Here is a 17,978-nt window from a genome sequence, read left to right as displayed (position 1 = left end):
GTTCTGACTTTAAGTGTTTTCTGAGAAATTCCATGGTGATGGGAGGAATGATCACTTACAGCTTTCATTCAAGTATGGAGTGGTCACTTTCCACTTGAAGTTTTCATTGTTTACTGGTTGGATTTTTGCCTCTCAAGATATTTTATTGCATTTGATCCTCTGTGTGCTTGGCATCAGGAACAATAATCACATCAAAACCAACTGGACCTCTGGCAAGCCACTGCAGATTTAAAGAAATGTGGACTGGGTCCCTGTTTCAGAGCTACTTTGATACTCAATGAGGAGAAACACAGAACTCAAAAAGTTAAAAAACCAAGGCAAGAGAAGATAATTTTAGGGCTAACGTAAAAAGAAAATGACCCTTCTAAGAAATGAAACCAGTAAGATCGTATACATGAAGATATTCCATAGGTACTCTATATTTTGGGTCTTTATGGAATGTTTATTCTTAGAAAACCATAAGTTATTTTAAAGATGTGAAATAGGCTAAGAAAATTTTAAAGTACTTAAGAATTCCAAAGCTTCATAAATTTGACTTAAACAGCACAGTTCACCTCTGAAGAGGTCATGCTTCGAAAAGTAAAGCAGTTGTGAAGAGAAGTATACATCTTATAACTTGAACACATTGTAGTTTTATTTTAATAACCTGTATCAGAGAGATGAAAGTCTTAGGTTTGGTGATACCTTGTACCACTATGGATGCCATTTTATTTGGGACTGTTTTGCTTAATAAAAGAATTGACATCCTTTGGCCAATCTTCTAAAAATTGAGCATGTTTTAAGGCTTTTCACCTATTAAATCTTACCTACTCACCACCTCTGCTTTTGTTGGGAATAGACTTCTTAGACTTAGCTATCACAACCTGGTAAACCTTGGAAAACTCTGCATCTTTTTAGGAAAGCTGTCTTGCTTATGAGCAGAGGTAACCCTAAACAGACCTTTTTGGAGCTAAGGTTGCTGGTAAACCCTGTATTCTCTTACTGTGTATTTCTAACTCTTCATCTTGCCACACAATCCAAATTTGAGTAAAAATGATTTTACCTTATGAGTGTTCCACAGTTTTCAAGCCCTTCTCTGCCCCTGTTAAGTAACTCCTCACTTAACATTGTCGATAGGTTCTTGAAAACTGCAACTTGAAGCAAAACAACATGTAACGAAACCAATTTTGCCATAGGCTAATGGATATAGACAAGCTAAGTTCCTATGGCATATTCTGTGGTCACAGAAATATCACCACACTTGTAAATAAAGGCCCAAAATACTTCTAATATTAAACGTTGATATAAATGCGAACTATACATAAATTTAAGAAAGAGTAATAAAAACAAATAAGATTAATTATTTTCTAATCTGGGTTGAAGGTGGTCAGAGCATCTCCTGGCAGTTCAGGAAACACGGCAGGCACCCACACTGGACAGGATGTGCTTCCATCGTAGAGTGCGCCTACACGCCCTCACACTCACTCAGACTGGGACAATGTGTAGATACACCAACATCTTAGGGATGTGAGAGGAAACTGCAGTACTTAGAGGAAAACCCACATAGACCTGGGGAGAATGTGCAAACTACACAGACAGTGGCCCTAGCAAGGAATCAATTTTTCTTATCAACATTATAATGAAATGACATTATTCAAGGACCTGCTGTATACTCATATTTATCACAGTATTGCACTGTGGTGAAGATTTGAAACGTAAAGCAACTCAAGGAGTGATAAGTTTGAGTGGTAATGCTGAAAAGAGCTCTGGACTGGGTTGCTGTTCCATTTTCTTTTGGCCCACCCAGCTCTTATGAACCTTCAAATGTTACATAGAGGGCAAATCTTTACCTCCAGATGTGACCTAGAGGCCTAACTTAAAACTCGTTATCGCCCTGGCTGGTGTGGCTCCGTGGATTGAGTGCCAGCCTGTGAACCAACAGGCTGCCGGTTCAGTTCCCAATCAGGTCTCATGCCTGGGTTGAGGGCCAGGTCCCCAGATGGGGACTCGTGAGAGGCAACCACACATTGATGTTTCTCTCCCTCACTCTCTAAAAATAGACAAAGTCTTAAAAAAAAAACACAACTCATTATACACAAAACCTTAATGGCATACCATTTCACACCTATTGTACTAGGATGGCTAAAATTAAAAAGACACTTTAACAAGTGTTGGAGAGGATGTGAAGAAATCAAAACTCTCCCACATTGTTAATGGGGTTGTAAGTGATATATTCCCTCTGGAAAACAGGCAGTTCCTCAAAATGTTAAATATAGGGTTACCATATGACTAGTATATACCCAATAGAAATGAAAATATATGTCCACACAAAAACTTGTACAAGATTGTCTGTAACTGCATTATTCACAAATAGCCAAAAAGTGGAAGCAACCCAAATATCCATCAACTGATGAATGAATGAATAGTGACATATTTCTACAGTGGGATATTCTTCAGCAATAAAAAGGAATGGCTTATTGATAAATTTACCATGCACAGACCTTGAAAATATTAAGCTATGTGAAAGAAGACAGTCACAAAGACTCCCATATTGTATGTTTTTAATTTATATGGAGAGTCTAGAACAAGCAGATCTATAGAGAACATAGGTTAGGTTTCTAAGGACTGAGTGGGAAGAGGCAATGGGGAGTGACTGCTAATGGCATTGGGTTTCCTTGGGGTAGGGAAATGTTCTAAAATTCAGTAGTGATGGCTGCACAACTCTGTAAATGTACTATGCCCACCAAATTTTACATTTTAAATGTATGAATTCTATGGTAAATACATTTTATTTCAATAAAATTATTTTTAAAACCTCATTTCCCACCTTAAATTTTGGTGGTGATGGTGACTGTCTATACCTTTGTGTGTATGTGTATAAAATACTTTAAAACAGGCACATCTGGTATTAAAGAATATACCATACTTTTAAGGCCTTTTGCTGAATTTTTTAACAACAAAACTGATTTTTTGTGACATTTATTTGATATTTACTAAATGATATTAATAGTTATTATGTTGCAAAATAATTGAGCATAAAAGATAAGTATTATCATAAATGACTAATTAGTACTACTATTACCCAGCAAAAAGAATGTGTATTTTTCTCTTTCCCTCTGATTTTTTTCCAGTATTTATAATCAGTGCGTTTAGTGTTTTGTTACCAAACATTTGGTTTTCTGTGTTACAGAATAAAATTCATTTTCATCACTTACTGACATGCATGTGCTAAAAGAATTACATCTATCTAGTAATTTGGACTTCCTTAATTATTTAACTATAGTCTTCCTTCTCTGAGTACTTTAATGCTGAGACTTTGTGTTCTCTCCTGGTCTTCCCTCCCTCACCAAACATGGTGATGTCCTGGATGATCTCATCCGGAAATATCAGACTTGAATCAGAGTAACTTGGCCAAGTAACAACTATATTACTTCAGTTTGGAAGAGGAAATCGACATTAACGTTATGTTATGAGAGCGAAGTAAGGAACAGTGGGAAGATGAGGCCGTGGATTTGGGGTGTGCAGGATTGTTAATATAGCGGAAAGTGAGTGGTTGGGGTCCAGAAAAGGTCAGATTATACTTAGCCAGAAAAAAGAGATTGAGGTTATATACAACCAGCCCTTCTTTACTATTTCTCATCTCTCTTCATATCCAGGAAATAATACATAGAAGTATATGTATGTGTTGCCTCTCCCAACAACTCATTTTAAAACTGAAACCAGTTTGATAAGTGTTTATTGAGCATTTCTTGTGCCATAGGCAATGGTGTGTGCATTTGCAAGGTTAGTTAAAAAGGAATCCCTGTTGTGGGAAAATGGGGTTGCTATCTAGTAAGAGAAAGAGACCATGGATAATCTTACGGCTCTAAAGAGACAAAATTAGTTTTTCTCTTTATAGAGTTGAGGTAAATGTTAGAACATAAGACTTTTAGTGGTGATAGGAAATAGTCTTGACTATATTCTGCCTATTTTTTCACATGGAAACAATAGTTTTTATTTCTTAAACTGAGATAATAGATATAAAGTACTTGAGAAAGATTTATTCCTAGTAAAGTATACTCAACAAGTTTGTGGCATCAAATTTTGTTTTGATAGAGGAAAGAAGAGTAGCACCAAAAGATAACAAAATATTTTATTAGACCCTTATGATTTTGTTAGGGAAAGCTGTACAGAACTATATTTCATTCATTTTCAACTTAAACATAGTGCCATTCCTTGCTATTGACACTTCAAATTATTGATGATGAGGGCAAATTTATCACCCATATTAAAAACCTGGTAAGATTTACCAGATTCATTTCCCTGATGTAATTTGTTTACAGTTGCATAGTGGAGCAGGAGTTTGTTTCTGCAGGAGACATTTTTTTCTGCCAACATAGAGCTATTTAGCTGTGTTTTAAGAACAGAAATGTCATTTATATTTGAAGTGGTCTTTATCTCAAATAGCCATAGTTTATGTGGATGGGTACTAAAAGCGCCGGCTTGTTTGTTAAGGCCTTCCCTCTACTTGTCTTTTGAGAAGTTTAATGGAAACCCTAGCTACCATGTGACTCAGAATCAGTGAGAAATGTTTCTTTCTTTGTGTTCTTGCCACAAACATCTATCTTTTTGGAAACATGCTGTTGGTTTTTTTCAGGAAAACAGGGTCATCAGACCTTTTCATTTAAATAGGGTTCAGTCTCCTTTTTAGTGAATCAAATATTTTCCAGCTAAAAATGTTTTATTTGTGTTAACTTTTTATTAATAAGCATTAGTAGTTTAATAAATAAGTAAATTCATTAACATACTTTATAATTTTCAGAGATAAGGGTATATATTGGCTTTGAAATAAGCTTAAATGATTAATGATGCCATTCAGATTAGATCGTGTCCCAGTTTGGAGTCTAACTTGAATTTTTGTGTGTGACATGGAATTTGCTCAGCCTTTGAAAAGAGCTTTGGATTGATGGTACATCTGTAATTTTGTTCTCCTTGCATGAGCTCTGTCTCTTCTCTAATAGGTGCGTGAATTCTCCAGTCTCACCTAGAAGAAGTTGTCTAAAGTTGTGTTTCTCTTTAGAACTTAAGAGGAAGGTGAAAGTAGAAATCACAGAAAGAATTTCATACGGATATTCAGTGGCAAATGAGCCCAGGCTTGGTAGTGTTTTGGAATAAAATAGGCAACTTTAGAAAACCTGACTCTGAATTATGGTCTGGTACCTTTTTATAAAAATTACTTTTTAGATAGGAAATTGAGGAGTTTCTGGTCAGAATTTTTGGGGCATTTGGCCCAGTTCTGTCTAGCAGTAAGGAGCTTTTCAGACTTTCTGATTCTCTGAAGAATGAGACTCCTTGCTATTTGAGAGTAATAGTTAGGAAACCCATAGTGTCATATAACTTGAATATGTCCCTGATAGAGATATGAAAATATTTCCTAATCAGATTTTTCTTTAAATGATAAAAATTTATATGTGGAAAAGTCAAGGATCCAATGTTTAGGCCAAATTATTCACCAGTCATTTACACATTTTGTAGTCTCAGTATTGCTCCATGCATTGCAGGGTTTATTATAAAGATAAACCTAGTCCTTTCCTCAAGTGAAGGTGTGGGGGAGACAGTATTGTACAGTTTTGACATTCCAAGTGCTTTACATTTATTTTGACACCTCATAAATCTTTTGCTAGATAATCCTCTTTTTCTGATGAGGGAACTGGAGCTCAAAGAGCTGAAACCACTTTCGCTAGTACTTAATGGATTTGAACCCAAAGTTTTCTGACCTGAAATTTTTATGCATTTAGTCAGCAAAATATCATGGTTGCTAAATGAAGTGCTAATAAGATAGTTCAAAAGAAAAAGAATCCTATCTTATGAGAGATGAGTAGAGATTTTGTGAGGGGAATTTAGTTTGACCTTGAGTAGAAAGAACAGAGTTTGAGTTAGGAATTCATTTTTATCATCAGAATGCTCTTACCTGAAAGAGACCTCAAATAAAGTTAGTAAAGGTGATACAGGTATTTGCTACACCGTATATAGTACCAGGATAACTTTGCACAGAAGGGGCTGCACCTTGGATTTGTTTTATTGATAACATCTAATTTTCTTCCCTCCCTGCCTCCATGTTGTGGTAGGAATTTGAGATAGACGGTCTTGGCTGTCCCCTTCAACTTGGAAAGCTTAATCTCTGACTTATCCTGGGAACTCCAGGATAAAATGCTCATTCTTTAGACAGTTTCCTGGGATTTGGGAAATAACTCCTAAAAGTGATTTAATATTTGTAAGAGGGAAGGGAATGACTGGACAGAGGGAGATTTTCTAGGCTTATTGATTGAGTGGCTGAGAGAAGACAGCAGATGTGGAAAAAAACACATTCTATTTAAATCTTGGCTAGAGAGCCCGTTAAGTGGGCAGAAGAAAAGAGAGACTAGGTTTGTGGCCTACAGTAATCATACAATAGTCCTGACAGGCTCTTTATATCTGTTTCATTTTCTTCAGAAGGAGGAAATTAGAATTCATATTTATTTAAAATAGTTGATCCTCCATCTTAAAGTGGTTTTTATAAAAGTGTTAATTCTGGCCCTTCCTGGTTTGGCTCAGTTTGACATCATCCCACAAAGTGAAAGGTTGCCAGTTCGATTCCCAATCGGGACGCAGTAGAGAGGCAACTGATTGTTTCTCACATCAGTGTTTGTTTCTCTCTCTCTCTCTCTCTCTCTCTCTCTCTCTCTCTCTCTCTCTCTCTCTCTCTCTCTCTCTCTCTCTCTCTCCCCCTTCCCCTTTCTCTAAAAATAAATAAAATCTTTTTTAAAAAATTGTAATTCTGAGCAGCAAGCCTCAGTAAAACAATTTTGCCAACTGTTGGTTACTTGAGTATCCCCAAAATAAAGGTAAATAAAAATAAGACTAACTGCTTTTAGACAGCAGCGGTCTTACCTAAAGTTCTATAATCATTTTTCCTAAAAAGATGCAGTACTTCCATTTATCTAGGAGGGATTATTACTGTGTCAGTCTGTATGTATGTACACATATATGTGTTGTGCAGGTGCTTCCCTTCTCCCAGCCCTTGTAGAGTTGATGGCTTTGTCCCTGATTGTTCAGTATAATAGTTTGCAGATTCACTAAGAGAGCTTATGTAGTAATGCTTGCTTTATTTTTTTTTTTCTCTTCCACTCCTCTTTTATTTTTTACTTTCTTTTCTTTGTGATGTGACATTTTCAGCTGATGTAATGAAAGCAAATCCTTCTAATTTGGGAGCCCAGATCACAAGAGTGAGTTTTTCTACTAGTGTTTTTAGCTGTATATCTTTTTTTGTGTGTGTGTCTCCTCCCTTTTCTCCTCCCAATTCAAAAATATGCAAAATGCACATTTCTTAAATATAAGATAAGAAAATTCCTCTGTCTGTTGAACATCATGCCTTTCCACAAAGCAATGTCCATTTTATATTGGGACAAGTTCTTTTTCCCAATGCTGTTGTAAAAGCATAAGATGATGTATGTGTTCTGGTTTGGTTTGTTTGTTTTTTATATTATCTAGTGTGTCAAAAATAATCTTAGTTCTGCATTGCAGATAGAAATGTCTGGACTCTGTCATTAGTGTGTCATAACACTGTTCTTTTTTGGTAATTGTACTTTTGTTTTAAGAAAATTTATATAATAGCTCTGACAGTAAAAGATCCATTCTTATTAGGATTTTAAGTAATAAATTCTTTGACTTATCTCTATTCTCCCTCCTTATCCCCTGGATGTTCCTCTCAGGGCCATGCAGCAATGAAAAGCTACACATGCTACTGTCTAATTTCAGCAGACTGACCTGATGAACTATGGTCAGACTGGTGAGCTCTGAACATGCTAGCATTGGAAGACGGTTTGTTTGAGAGTTACAGGAAAACTGTTCATACTGAAAAGAAATAATAGCACCTTTTTACGGTGAAATTAAAGCATGTTTTCTCTTTGTTCTGATTCAAATAACTTCCCATGTAAGCTGTACATTGCTTTTTAAGATCTTACACCTGGGTAATTTTCTGTACTAGCTTAACCCCTTTCTGTTCTCCTTGGCTTGTGTTATTACAATTTATCTCATGTTCAATTTGTCTAGTTTTGCATCCTGGAAGAGCAGGTGATTAAATAGTCCCTTTTCTTTCCTCCTAGTGTTCTAAAATTTGCTTGTTGCTTCTGACATCATTTAAGTTTGCCCAATAAAGCAACTGGTATGCTATCCTAATTAGAAAGGCATATACTCTGAGTGTTTTAGCCAAAGTAATGAACCATTGTGTTTTCAGTTACCAGAAGAGAGCTTAAGAATGTATCCTACGCTAGCACTATAACCATTGATTGAGGATAAATTTTAAAGGCCTTGCTTCCAAGATCCCCAAGTTACTCTAAATCACCTACCATCTGTTCCCCTTTTTTGTTACCCTAGAGATTGAAAGATCTCAAGCAGAGAGAGTTTGCTCGAAATGTTTCTTCAAGATCCCGCAAGGATGAGAAGAAACAGGAAAAAGCCCTTCGGCGCCTCCATGAGTTGGCAGAGCAACGAAAACAAGCTGAATGGTGAGGATATTTTCTCTTAAAGGCTCACAGATAATTATAATCCTTAACATTTAAGATTATAATTTAAGAAGTATGATATTTAAGTTTTTAATAGATCCTTCTTTCAACCTAAAAACATATCTACACTTGGAGTATACTATACCGATTAAGAATATGCTCTTCTGAAGCCATATCCTACAGTCTTTGTGACATTAAATTATCTAACCTCTACGCCATCTTATGTATAAGATGGAGATGGTAATAAAAGTCTACTACTTACAGTTGTTGTGAGGAGTGATTAAGTTATTACATAGAAAGTGCTTATGAGAGTGCTTAGCACATAGAAGATGCTTAGTAAATTATGGAGTTGTTAATTGTTCCTGTCTCCAATGTTCTTCTTATATAGAAAACCACATATATTGCAGTATTCTATTTTATAGCTAAAAAGTACTGGGGCACAGATTCAAGTGTTGTAACTGCCTTTTAAGTACTATACAGTTAGTATTAACCACTCTGAAACCTAGGAAATTCCCTAAGGTTCTTTTCTTCTTGAATGTTCTTTCTAATGTTCCTTCATGGTTCTTGATTAACAATCTGGGGCTGATATTTTGCCTTGGGTGGAATTTATTCCACCTAGGGCTAAATTTTTAAGCAACTAGACTTTGGGGGCCCAGTCTTTGGGCACCTGAGGATTCATGAGGTATATACATTCCAATCAGAAGGACTAGGTCCACCCTGGTAAGAGGCTCAGTTGGAGCACTGTTGAGTTCGGGTTCAGTCCCCAGATGGGGCGGGTATGGGAGGCAACTGATCATTGTTTCTCTCTCACATCAATGTTTTTCTTTTGCTCTACCTTCCTCTCTCTCTCTCAAATTGTAAGCATATCCTCAGGTGAGGATTAAATAAGAAAAAGGAGGACTAGGCCCCCCTATGTTTGTTTTTAATGGCTGGCCAGGACCAAAGGAAGGAACAGGTTACAGTCAAAGGAGAAACCGGTTGTGACTATTAAAAGTTTACAGCCCAGCCCTGGCTGGTGTGGCTCAGTGGATTGAGCACCGCCCTGTGAACCAAAGGATCTCTGATTCAATTCCTGGTCAGGGCACATGCTTGGGTTGCAGGCCACGTCCCTGATGGATGTATCTCTTACACATCGATGTTTCTGTTCCTCTCTTTCTCCTTCCTTTCCCCTCTCTAAAATGAATAAATAAAATATTTAAAGAAAAAGTTTACAGCCCAGTTGGGGTCAGAGTTTCTGAAGTTCCTAGACTTACTAGGTTTATCTTTCCCTCTTGATTCTCGATTCTTTCTTTCTTTCGTACTTCTCGTGTGTTTTGGAGGCAGAAGGAAGGGTGAGAACACATAGAGTGTAAGTTTTGAAACAGAATTAACCTGTGAGCTCTAATGTTGAGCTAAACTGTCTATAGATTCCTTTTTTGGCAGCTTTTTATGTATGTAGTAAGTATATTCCTCTTGGGCGTGTTGCAAGGGTACCTCCCAAAAAACTATATAAAAGGCCATTATCTAGTTCAGGACATACTTTAATAGATGTTTTTCTTCAAAGATGACTTTTAGTTCTGTTTTATAAACAAACAGTTAAAAGATGACCAAGTAATCTCTTGGGTGGATAAAAGAAGGTTTTGAACCCGCATCAAGGTATTTCATTACCTTAAGAGTAATGCATGACCCCATAGTATTACTGAAGTAGCATAGCAAAGGTTAAGCAAAAGATCAAAATAAAATCTCCTTTTTATTTAATTTGATGCTTTCTTTGCTGTGGGGTAGGTTTCATGACACAGTGTAAGTATCTTGCTATCCAAGTCTCTTAGGTTTCCATCTTCCAGTAGCAGAAGTTCAGATAGCAAGGGATGCCACGTGATCCAAATATATTTGATTCCTGAGTTTAGGACAACTAGGGTTCAGGTTAACAGGGACTTCATCCAGGTAGATATCTAATTCTCTTCATTCTTCAGTTTGCCTTGAGAGATACCTTTATAGTTCACACACTGTATAAATTTCAGGCATAACAGAAGTTTAAAACACTGGCTTTGAGTCTTCTCAGTGTCCCTGTTTTCAACGCTGAGAAAGTCCTTGGTAGTATCATGATCATTGAATGGAATGCCTAGATAGTCACAAAACCAAAACAAATGCTTGGGTATGGTGCCCAGGAAATAGGCAGAGACTTAGTTTCTAAAACAGGCATGCTAATCACAGATTGCCGTAGAGTAGCACAGTGGAGATTTCTAGCTATGTTAAACTCAGAGAATATGTACATTTTTAAAAATGGAATTTGAGGAAATTTTGGGACAACTGTAATAGAATAGCAATTTTTAAAAATGAAAATTTTTTTTCTTTTTTTTTAATGTTTTTTATTGATTATATTGTTACAACAGTTCCAATTTTCTCCCCCTTGTTCCCCTCCACCCAGCACCCTGAAAATTTTTTTAATAAAAATGAAATTTGAAAGAGGAAATTCAGTTTTGTTTTTTTCGGTTTTGTTTGGGTTTTTGTTTTTTGGTTTTTTTTAGCTGAATAAAACCTTTGTGAATAAATATTCAGCCATATATTTGATAGCAAACTGATGGGTAGCATGATACAATAAGAAATGAGCATGGATATAGGATGGGTGGACTGTACCATATAATAATGATAAAGTATTTTAATTTTGGACACTTTAGGAAGAAATAGCGGTAACTGTCTAGTTTTGAAAATGTAGCTTGATAGATTAGTAGTATGAGACTGCCTCACTTCACTGAGGGCGTTCTCTTCATTAGCACAAGGCTAAGAAACGACTACCACTTGGTGTCTTTTAGACCTACCTGTGAAGAATGATAGAACATGAGGTAAGTATTTAATAAGTATGAAATGTACCCCTAAACCTGTTTTTTTGTTTTTTATTTTTCTAAACCATTGTGTAGTGCACCTGGAAGTGGTCCTATGTTCAGACCAACTACAGTGGCTGTAGATGAAGAAGTTGGAGATGACGATAAAGATGAATCAGTTACAAACAGTGGCATCAGTGCCACCACCTCATGTGGCCTGGGATCTGAATTCTCCACAGATAAAGGAGGTCCTTTCACTGCAATACAAATCACTAATACCACTGGACTGGCACAGGCTCCTGGGTTAGCCTCCCAAGGTGTCAGCTTTGGCATTAAGAATAATCTGGGTACCCCACTGCAAAAATTGGGAGTATCATTTTCTTTTGCCAAGAAGGCTCCTGTTAAACTTGAATCAATAGCATCAGTTTTCAAGGACCATGCAGAGGAAGGGACATCTGAAGATGGAACAAAAGCTGAGGAGAAGGGTTCTGACCAGGTACTACAGAAGGTGGGAGACTCGGAGGGTAGTAGTAATCTCGATGGTAAAAAAGAGGATGAAGACCCTCAGGATGGAGGGTCCCTTGCCTCAACATTATCTAAGTTAAAAAGAATGAAGCGAGAAGAAGGAGCTGGGGCTACAGAGCCAGAGTATTACCACTACATCCCCCCAGCACACTGCAAAGTAAAACCTAATTTTCCCTTCCTGCTCTTTATGAGAGCCAGTGAACAAATGGAAGGTGATAATAGCACACACCCGAAGAATGCCCTGGAAAGCAAAAAAAGCAATTCTCCCAAGCCTAAAGGCTTCATCAAGGTGGCAGCAAGCCAAGGAGCAGACAAGACAGTTAGTGAAATCTCCCAGCAGCAGATAGAAACTAGTGTGGCTGAGCCCTCAGAACCTGGAAGCAAAGCTGAAACAAAGAAGGCCTCAGAAGGGGATATAAGTGAGCCAAAATTAGAGAGTCAGAGTCAGAAGGCTTCAGAGGTCCAAATGTGTGAGTCTAACCCTTGTAAAGAAACCTCTCAAACCACACCAGTAGGGAAAGAAAGCCAGGAGGGACCCAAACATCCTACTGGTCCCTTCTTTCCAGTTTTAAGCAAAGATGAAAGCACTGCCCTCCAGTGGCCATCGGAGCTATTAATTTTCACCAAGGCAGAACCCTCCATTTCATACAGTTGTAACCCTTTATATTTTGACTTTAAACTTTCAAGGAACAAAGATGCCAGAGCTAAAGGGACAGAAAAACCAAAGGACATAGGAGGCTCCTCAAAGGACAATCTCCAAGTCCTTGATCCTGGTGAGCCAAACAAAAGCAAGGAAGGAGGAGAGAACATAGAACATTTCTCAGGAGACAAAGTGGATGCACCTGTTTCAGGGTCTGTCTCTCTCAGCCTGAATAAACAGGAGCCTGGTGGCAGCCATGGGTCAGAAACAGAAGACACAGGGAGAAGCCTTCCCAGCAAGAAAGAACAATCCAGCAAGTCCCACCGACACAAAAAGAAAAAGAAGCACAAAAAATCTAGCAAACACAAACGGAAACACAAGGCTGACCCAGAAGAGAAAAACTCTAAGGTTGAGTCTGGGGAGAAGTCTAAGAAGCGCAAGAAACGAAAACGAAAGAAGAATAAGTCAGCCCAGGCAGATTCTGAACGGGGACCCAAACCAGAACCTCCTGGGAGTGGTAGCCCTGCACCACCAAGAAGACGGCGTCGAGCTCAAGATGATTCCCAACGGAGATCCCTCCCAGGTGAAGAGGGCAACAGTGGCAAGAAGGATGAGGGTGGGGGTGGTGGCAGCTCCCAGGATCATGGTGGGAGGAAACACAAAGGTGAGCCTCCAACTTCATCCTGCCAGCGAAGGGCTAGCACCAAACGGAGCAGCCGGTCCAGCCATCGGAGTCGACCCAGTAGTGGAGATGAGGATAGTGATGATGTTTCTTCACGCCGGCTACACCAGAAGTCTCCATCCCAGTATAGTGAGGAGGAGGAGGAGGAGGAGGAGGAGGAGGAAGACTCAGGCAGTGAGCATTCCCATAGCCGCTCACGATCAGACCGGCACCATTCTTCACACCGTTCCTCTCGGCGTTCTTACTCAAGTAGCTCAGATGCTTCTTCAGACCAGAGCTGCTATAGTAGGCAGCGCAGTTACTCTGATGACAGCTATAGTGACTATAGTGATCGATCACGAAGGCACTCAAAGCGCTCCCATGACTCTGACGACTCGGACTACACCAAGCACCGGTCCAAACGGCATAAATACTCATCTTCTGATGATGACTATAGCCTCAGTTGCAGCCAGTCCCGAAGCCGGTCTCGGAGTCATACCAGAGAGCGCTCAAGATCCCGGGGCCGGAGCCACAGCAGTAGTTGTAGCCGCAGCCGGAGCAAACGGAGAAGTCGTAGTACCACTGCACACAGCTGGCAGCGGAGCCGGAGCTATAGCCGGGACCACAGCCGCAGCACCAGAAGCCCTTCCCAGAGATCAGGCTCCAGGAAGGGATCATGGGGTCACGAGAGCCCTGAGGAAAGGCGTTCTGGTCGTCGAGACTTTATTCGCTCAAAAATCTATCGCTCCCAGTCTCCTCATTATTTCCGATCAGGCCGGGGAGAAGGTCCTGAGAAGAAGGAAGATGGCAGAGGAGGTGATGGTAAAGGGACAGGCCCACCCTCTCAAAACAGCAATGTTGGCTCAGGAAGGGGGTCAGAGGGTGATTGCAGCCCTGAAGATAAGAACTCACTCACTGCCAAACTGCTACTGGAGAAGATCCAGTCAAGGAAAGTGGAGAGGAAACCCAGTGTGAGTGAGGAGGTGCTGGCCACCCCTAATAAAGCTGGGCTCAAGCTTAAGGACCCCCCACAAGGTTACTTTGGGCCCAAGCTCCCTCCCTCTCTTGGCAATAAACCTGTCCTTCCACTGATAGGGAAGCTCCCAGCCACTCGAAAGCCCAACACTAAGAAATGTGAAGAGTCTGGCTTAGAAAGGGGAGAAGAGCAAGAACAGTCAGAAACAGAAGAAGGGCCTCCAGGGAATAGTGATGCCCCATTTGGACACCAGTACCTCCCAGAGGAAACAGGTGGCCCCCTATCAGAACCACCTCCAGAAGAGCCAAAGTCTGAAGAAGCTACTGCTGATCACGCTGTGGCTCCACTAGGCACCCCAGTGCACTCTGATTGCTATCCTGGGGACCCAGCCATGTCCCATAACTACCTCCCTGACCCCAGTGACGGGGACACCCTAGAGTCCTTGGATAGTGGCAGTCAGCCAGGCCCTGTGGAATCTAGCTTGCTGCCTATAGTGCCAGAACTTGAGCACTTTCCCAGTTTTGCACCTCCCAGTGGGGAGCCTAGTATTGAGTCAGCTGATGGGGCTGAAGATGCTTCCCTGGCTCCCCTGGAGAGCCAGCCCATCACCTTCACCCCTGAGGAGATGGAGAAGTACAGCAAGCTCCAGCAGGCCGCACAGCAACACATCCAACAGCAACTTCTGGCCAAGCAAGTAAAGGCCTTTCCAGCTTCTGCTGCCCTGGCCCCAGCCGCTCCAGCTCTGCAGCCCATCCATATTCAGCAGCCGGCCACAGCCTCTGCCACCTCCATCACAACTGTTCAGCATGCTATCCTACAACATCATGCTGCAGCAGCTGCTGCTGCCATTGGCATTCACCCCCACCCTCATCCCCAGCCACTTGCCCAAGTACATCATATCCCCCAGCCCCACTTGACCCCCATTTCTTTGTCCCACCTCACTCACTCAATCATCCCGGGCCACCCTGCCACCTTTCTTGCTAGCCATCCCATTCACATCATTCCTGCCTCAGCCATCCATCCTGGACCTTTCACCTTCCACCCTGTCCCCCATGCTGCCCTCTACCCTACCCTCCTTGCCCCACGGCCTGCTGCAGCAGCTGCCACTGCCCTCCACCTGCACCCACTACTTCACCCCATCTTCTCAGGTCAGGACCTGCAGCACCCTCCCAGCCATGGCACGTGAGTAGGGGGATGGAGCCCAGGTAGGACCAGGGAAAGTGATCCATAAGTCTTCCCTTGGGGGTGTTGAGCCATTGATACCAGCAAGTAGAAGCTGGGATGGGCAGTGTCTGATAGCCAAAGAATTGAGTTTTGGCTTGCAGGGCTGGTTTTAGATTTGAGGTTTGCTTTGGGTTCACTATCAGGGATTTGTTTTTCCCTTTTGTCCCTCCCTCTTCTGTGTTTCTAAGCTAGGGAACACCAGTAAATGCTACCCACCCCTCTGAGGCAACATCTCCAAAAGGTCAGGTTTAAATACTCCCCTCCTCCCACTACTTTTTTATCTCTGCTCTTCTATAAATTTTAAACCAATTTCCTCCTCTCTGGTCAGCGGGTTGTCCATCTGGTCCTGCCTTCCCATTGTCTTTGACCATCCCTTGGTGACCTTGTGTTATCCGGGTGAGTTGAAAAGGGAGTCTGACCTGGAATCAGATGTTACTCGTGCTGTTATTCAATTCACTTCCCACATAGAACCACACATTTGGCACTGTTGTCCTCGTGTCCCACATCCCAGAAGAGACATCGGCATATCCCAGAGAAGAAGATCCTGTCGTGATTACAAGCTGTGCGGAACATACGTAGAGTCGCTCATGTGCTTCCCCAGAGAGGAGCTCGTATGTCTGAAGGGTGTATTTTCTTCTGTCACGTTGATGTTTCTTTCTTAATTTATAGGATTTTTTAATGTAAAAAAAATTGCACTGAACTCTATAAACATAAATGCTGCTTTTTGTAGCTCATAAAAAAGGTTCCATATTTGTAGTATACTGCAATAATATTTTTTACATCCAGCTCTTTAAGTGATCCTTGTTCTGGTGGCTTTGTGTAAATATGTTTGCCCTAGTTGGACTAAGAAACTAAAGACTATAAAATGAAAACAAAAAAATAAAGTATTTGTTTTCTGCTAGATGCAAAAATGACTTAAGCATGTATATTTTATCAAGCTCATGTATTTTTTGAAGTTACGAACTATAAAAATGTTAAAACAAAAAAGGAACATTGTTTAACATTTTTGCTGGGACAAAATGTTCAGTAATTTGCATTAAATGGTGCTTCCAGCACTGGGATTTTTGAACTAATGGGCACAATCAGCTGGGAGTGTTAGAAGGATACTCAGTTATGACAGTCTCCCTTATGTGCTTTGCTGTTTTATACAGAGAAACAGGTGGGCCCCACAGAGGAGGAAGTCATTCAAGAGCTTTATTTGAAAGCAGTGAGATTCAGAGTGATTGGGGGTTTCCTGGGTGCCTTGTTCCAGGCAGTGCATTTGCCTTCCTAGTACTTAGCCTCCTCTGACAATTTTTTTTTTTTTTTAATGTGCCTTTTGGGTTGGCTAGAAACAAGTAGAAGTAGACTGGGGGATGATAGAGTTGAGACAGTTTTCTTCTCTTTTTTTGTTGGGAGGTGAGCACATTTACAGATACTGCAAATTCTTTTGTTTCATAGTTTTCATGCCTTCAGCCCAGCGTAATTTAAGCAGTAAAGATTCCTTTTTTCTTTTGTGTGTGACACCATGACACCTACCAGAGGAAGTACCACTTCATTCCTCTTCCTCTTCTTGCCTTTCACCCAGGCTCTCAGACCTAACACACTGACCCAAAGGTGTTTATATTGCACGTCTCATCTTCTTTGGTGTAGTTAGCAGTTCCCTGTTTGGCAGTTCCCTATCTATTCCTGGGGCTAGAATGATTAGGTTGTCACCTACAGGGAAAACAAACCCTACTTACCTGGGCCAAGGCTCTGTGTTCTGCCTTTCTTCTCAAATTCTTGAAAAAAAGGTTTTAAGTTTATGAGAAGCAAGTGTTGGGCAAATAAGGGTCTTGACTGACCCTCCAACCTTTTCAGTGCTCCTCTTGTGATCCAGAAGCATCACTCTTAATAACTAGCACTGGAAAAATGAAATCATGTCTTTGAAGTGAAGGGACTCATTTTTCTTTGCTCGCAGCCCATGTAAATAATTTAAATAATACAGTATTAACATTTTTGTGCTGCTTCCCATTAGCTTGTAGATTGAGCCATACTCTGGCTGCCTCTGCCTTCCTGGGGGCAGTTTTCTTTAACTTCCAGAATAGTGATCTTAAAACTTAAAGAAAAACAAAGTAGCCTATCCTTCTTTACAAGCATAAAAGATTGTATTTAACTTTATCACATATGATAGAGATATATATGCTGTAAAATTAGGGAAAGGAACTTTCTAATAAACCAATGATTTGTGGAAACTTAGTAGAGTCTCTTGTGATTGTTGCCCCATTCAAGTTGGGAAGGGATGGAGTTATAGGTTACACATAACATCTTGTTTGAAGTGATCAAGGAATAGACTCCTGTGAACCAGTAGTTGATGTTTGGGGTTGTGCTTCTCAGAGCTCAGGCTGCCCAAGCAGAGGGGAAAGATGATGTTGTGGGAGGAAGAATAGTAAAGTTTCTCATCCTTGGAATGTGCACCTGCTTTCCACACTCCCCACAAGAATTTTCTGTTCTACCTTCATTTTAGAGATATGATCTGTGTGTAGTAGAATATATGGCATGTAGGTGCTCACTAAATAGGTTTAGAATTTCTGGCTTTGATAAACTTCAAGGCAGTGGGATTTACAAGAGTTATATGTCTGGCCTTTTCCCACCAGCTCTATTCTGTATACTAGAGCCAGTCTTGAATTAT

General features: G+C 40.3%; 1 protein-coding gene across 3 annotated transcripts in view; it reads left to right on the top strand.

The window, feature by feature from the left end:
• The window catches only part of GPATCH8 (G-patch domain containing 8), a 79,201-nt gene extending 61,656 nt beyond the window's left edge, over positions 1-17,545 (top strand). For all 3 annotated transcript variants that reach the window (XM_090291534.1, XM_090291536.1, XM_090291535.1), the window contains 2 exons: positions 8,374-8,504; positions 11,399-17,545. In XM_090291534.1, the coding sequence (XP_090147660.1) occupies positions 8,374-8,504; positions 11,399-15,290 (4,023 nt within the window). In that variant the 3' untranslated portion in view covers positions 15,291-17,545. The remainder of the gene's footprint in view (positions 1-8,373; positions 8,505-11,398) is intronic.
• The last annotated feature ends 433 nt before the right edge of the window (positions 17,546-17,978 follow it).

Source organism: Furipterus horrens, unplaced genomic scaffold (assembly GCF_987537825.1).
Source record: "Furipterus horrens unplaced genomic scaffold, mFurHor1.1.pri manual_scaffold_11, whole genome shotgun sequence".
In the NCBI taxonomy this organism is placed as follows: domain Eukaryota; kingdom Metazoa; phylum Chordata; class Mammalia; order Chiroptera; family Furipteridae; genus Furipterus; species Furipterus horrens.
This window is presented reverse-complemented; position numbering and strand designations above follow the sequence as displayed.